Source organism: Alosa alosa, chromosome 1 (genome assembly GCF_017589495.1).
Source record: "Alosa alosa isolate M-15738 ecotype Scorff River chromosome 1, AALO_Geno_1.1, whole genome shotgun sequence".
Classification (NCBI taxonomy): Eukaryota; Metazoa; Chordata; class Actinopteri; order Clupeiformes; family Clupeidae; genus Alosa; species Alosa alosa.
In genome coordinates this window covers 44,594,183-44,597,655 of record NC_063189.1, presented here as the reverse complement: position 1 = coordinate 44,597,655, position 3,473 = coordinate 44,594,183, and the positions used below count along the sequence as shown (strand labels likewise).

General features: G+C 40.7%; 1 protein-coding gene across 1 annotated transcript; it reads left to right on the top strand.

Moving 5' to 3' along the window:
* The first annotated feature begins 1,495 nt into the window (after positions 1-1,495).
* Positions 1,496-3,376, top strand: exosc4 (exosome component 4). The gene is made up of 3 exons (XM_048255293.1): positions 1,496-1,742; positions 2,516-2,722; positions 2,857-3,376. Exons 1-3 carry the CDS (start codon positions 1,572-1,574, stop codon positions 3,214-3,216), a joined length of 738 nt encoding a protein of 245 aa, XP_048111250.1. The 5' UTR covers positions 1,496-1,571; the 3' UTR covers positions 3,217-3,376.
* Positions 3,377-3,473: the final 97 nt, after the last annotated feature.

Below are 3,473 nucleotides of genomic sequence, written 5' to 3'. Positions count from 1 at the left end.
TAGTTCTTGCTTTACTTTGGATTTTTTTTATTGTTGCTGTGAGACTGGACAGTTCTCTTTGTTTTCTTCTTTTTTAAAAATGTGTGTTCATGTCCATCATAAAATATACTAGCATTCATACTGCGAAGGACTTGTCAGTCTACATTGAGGCTACTGGACAATTTGAATGGAGAGTCCCCTATAACTTTTCACTGAAGATGACAATTCCTTTTCTGTTTTTATTGTTTGTTTTGAAGGTTTTCTCACATTCATTTAATTTACACATCAATTGTGTCATTAGGCCAATACTGGGGCATTTTCTGTCCACCATTGTTGAAATTATATGTCCGAACCTTTTTCTGTAGCAGATTTTACGTAAGTACATATTATATATATATATATATATATATATATATATATATATATATAAAATATAAATATATATAAATATACATATATAGTCACCTTAATAAAAGATGAACCTTTGTATTAAAAATGTCACAATTTTTATATTTAATTTTGACCTGAAGAGGACATGATGTGTGCTAGCTGTATGTAATACAGACCTACAGTTACTGCTGTTAATTGAGATTTTAATAAATGCTGAAGATCACATTTGGCAGATTTTGATGCACATTAGATATCGATTTTCAAGAGAATTTACTTTATATTTGGGAAGAACCATCATTATCACTACGTTCTCATGTGTAAAGCACTAATTTTTGTCAAACTGAGAAAAGTTCACATTCACCTATGTCTGCAGGCCGTTGATAATTGTAAAACATCAAATTCAGTTAGGCTACTTTTATTTTTCAGTGTCTATAGAGTAATAATCTTCTAACTGTGAAAATATCAGACCCTATTTTGCCTTATTTTTAAAAATCGAAATGGCTCATTTTGTTTCATAAACGAACTACAAAAGAAGTCACGTGACTTTACCCTTCGACGTTACTCACGTTAGCATGGTTTGTTTATTAGCCTGGTTAGCATTGACACTTAACACTTACTGCCAGCTCTTCATGTGAGTAGAAGCACAACACCAGTTATCCAGACAAGGTTATCACCACGCGGTTTACATCACGTTACGTTATTACAAAAATATGTTAAACCAGTTAAGCAAATTGCCGTATTGATCAGTTAGAGATTAAGCGCCCAAACATGTGACGTCACATGCAACTGTAGTTCATCACCATGTTACATCAAAAACTAAAAACAATTCAACTGATCCTACAAATAAGGTATGACCACTTGAAGCAATAGAGGTGACCCCAGTGCCTAACATATGGAAGGCATTAAATTAAGATCCCAATGTGCACCGAGATATTTTTTCTAAAAAAAATCCCATCCACTCCGCTAAACTCTAGGAACGCAACCACTAGATGGCGATGAGATTACTTTCCCTCCCACTGAAGTCGAATCAGCCGATTTCTGACAGATTTCTGACCAGCTTGAATGAAGTGTCTGCAGCGCTGCGTGAAGTGAGCCGCAAGGTGCTCTGGGTATTGTAGTTGTTCCTGCACACGTGGGACATATCAGAACGGAAGTTCTTCGTTGGCTATCAACAACTATTTCAAACGGAAGAGGTATCAAAAATGGCTGGGATTGAGTTGCTGTCGGACCAGGGATATCGACTGGATGGAAGGAAAGCTACCGAGCTTCGCAAAGTACAAGCCCAAATGGGCGTCTTTGGTCAGGCAGATGGGTCTGCTTATTTAGAGCAAGGGAACACTAAAGTATTGGCTGTCGTGTATGGCCCTCACGAGGTATGTGATGCCAGGGAAGTTAAAACGGGCTTCGGTGATGGCTACTAGCCGAGCCCATGTAGTGGTTTTCTTATGGCCACAGAGTTCCAATGCCGTGACTCCTTCGTAGTGTGTGCCCTAAACGATAGTTCCCACTGTACTGCTTCAGGTGGCATTGTGTATTTTCTTCACCTTGATGGCATGGGCATATTCCAGGATGATTAAACTGTGAGAGTCCGGTTCATAGTAATCAGTTAGTTACTCGAGTCAGGTTCACAGTTATCGCAAAACGATCCTGTCATCATGATTCTTGGGCCGCGATAATATCAGAATACAGCGATTTTGCCATACATTAATAATAATAAAAATCTACTATTCATCACAACAAATTTCGAAAAGTTAACCCAAATAGGCAAAAATAATGTACAACAAAGTGGCCAGAGTTTTTGAGAGATGGTCAGAGTTGGTTATCCATTTAGAGTACTTCTTTCATGTCCCCAGTTAGACAGCGATTGGGCCTTCAATTTTTAAAGATATATCAAACAGTTTAAGGGCAGGGAAATTATGGGAGGATATGGGCTGTGTGTGTGTGTATGTATGTATGTAATTGCACTTGCTTTTATATAATTTTGGATTGCAAGCAGGTCTTGTATATCATGGCTTACTAGGTCATCCAGATCATAGCCCTATTTTCACTGCCTAAGCACCACAAATGTCTATTTTTAAATAATACAAGGCTTATTTGTCATTGATTACTGTCCTCCAGTTTGTAAATACTCCCCTTAATATTTTAGGTGCGAGGTGCTCGAAGCAAGATCCAGCATGACCGGGCTGTCATTAACTGCCAGTATAGTATGGCCACCTTCAGCACAGCAGAGAGAAAGAGGCGGCCACACGGAGATCGCAAGTCCAGTGAGATGAGCCTTCATCTGAAACAGACTTTTGAGGCTGCTGTGCTCACCCAGCTGTATCCTCGCTCCCAGATTGACATCTATGTCAAGGTAACGTGTGCTGTTGCTACATAGGAGAAATCAGACAGTACTACTTTCTTTCATGGGTTTTTCATGACGTAGTAACGGCTAGCTCTAGAGGGCCAGCATATTCCACCTTCTGAACTTGTGCTCTGTCCCAACAGATATTACAGTCTGACGGAGGAAACTACAGTGCCTGTGTGAATGCTGCAACTCTGGCAGTCATTGATGCAGGCATCCCCATGCGTGACTACGTGTGTGCCTGCACAGCAGGCTTTGTGGACGACACACCACTGGCAGACTTGTGCCACGCTGAAGAAAGTGGAGGGGGTACGTCCCTGGCTGTGGCGTTGCTACCACGAGGTGGGCAGATTGCTCTGCTGCAGATGGACGCTCGGCTCCACCAGGACCACCTGGACACACTGATGGAGGCAGCCATGACCGCTTGCAAAGGGGTCAGCAAAGTGCTGGATGAGGTGGTGAGGCAGCACCTGCAAGAAACCTCTGTCCTGACTGGTGAGTGAGGAGGACTGAATTGGAATGGAAATAGACTTGATGGGACTTGACAGTGGAAGAATTCTTTATGTGCTGTTTTTTACATTCTACAAAATTCTGTTTTGTCTTCTGCAGTCGTGTTGTACTTATAATATAAACTGATTTAATAAATCATTGTTTGTCTGTTTATTTATGGAGTGTCCAAAGTGTTCTTACCAAAATAAACGTTATTTCTGTGTGGGGGGCAGGGGGAACAGTAAGTGACTATACATCCTAGCCAGCAGGG

Bases quoted from the DNA above. Each gene is read 5' to 3' on its own strand.
- exosc4 (XM_048255293.1), top strand. From the start codon at position 1,572: ATGGCTGGGATTGAGTTGCTGTCGGACCAGGGATATCGACTGGATGGA. The intron at 1,743-2,515 runs GTATGTGATGCC...TTAATATTTTAG, and splicing joins TCGTGTATGGCCCTCACGAG to GTGCGAGGTGCTCGAAGCAA. The intron at 2,723-2,856 runs GTAACGTGTGCT...CTGTCCCAACAG, and splicing joins AGATTGACATCTATGTCAAG to ATATTACAGTCTGACGGAGG.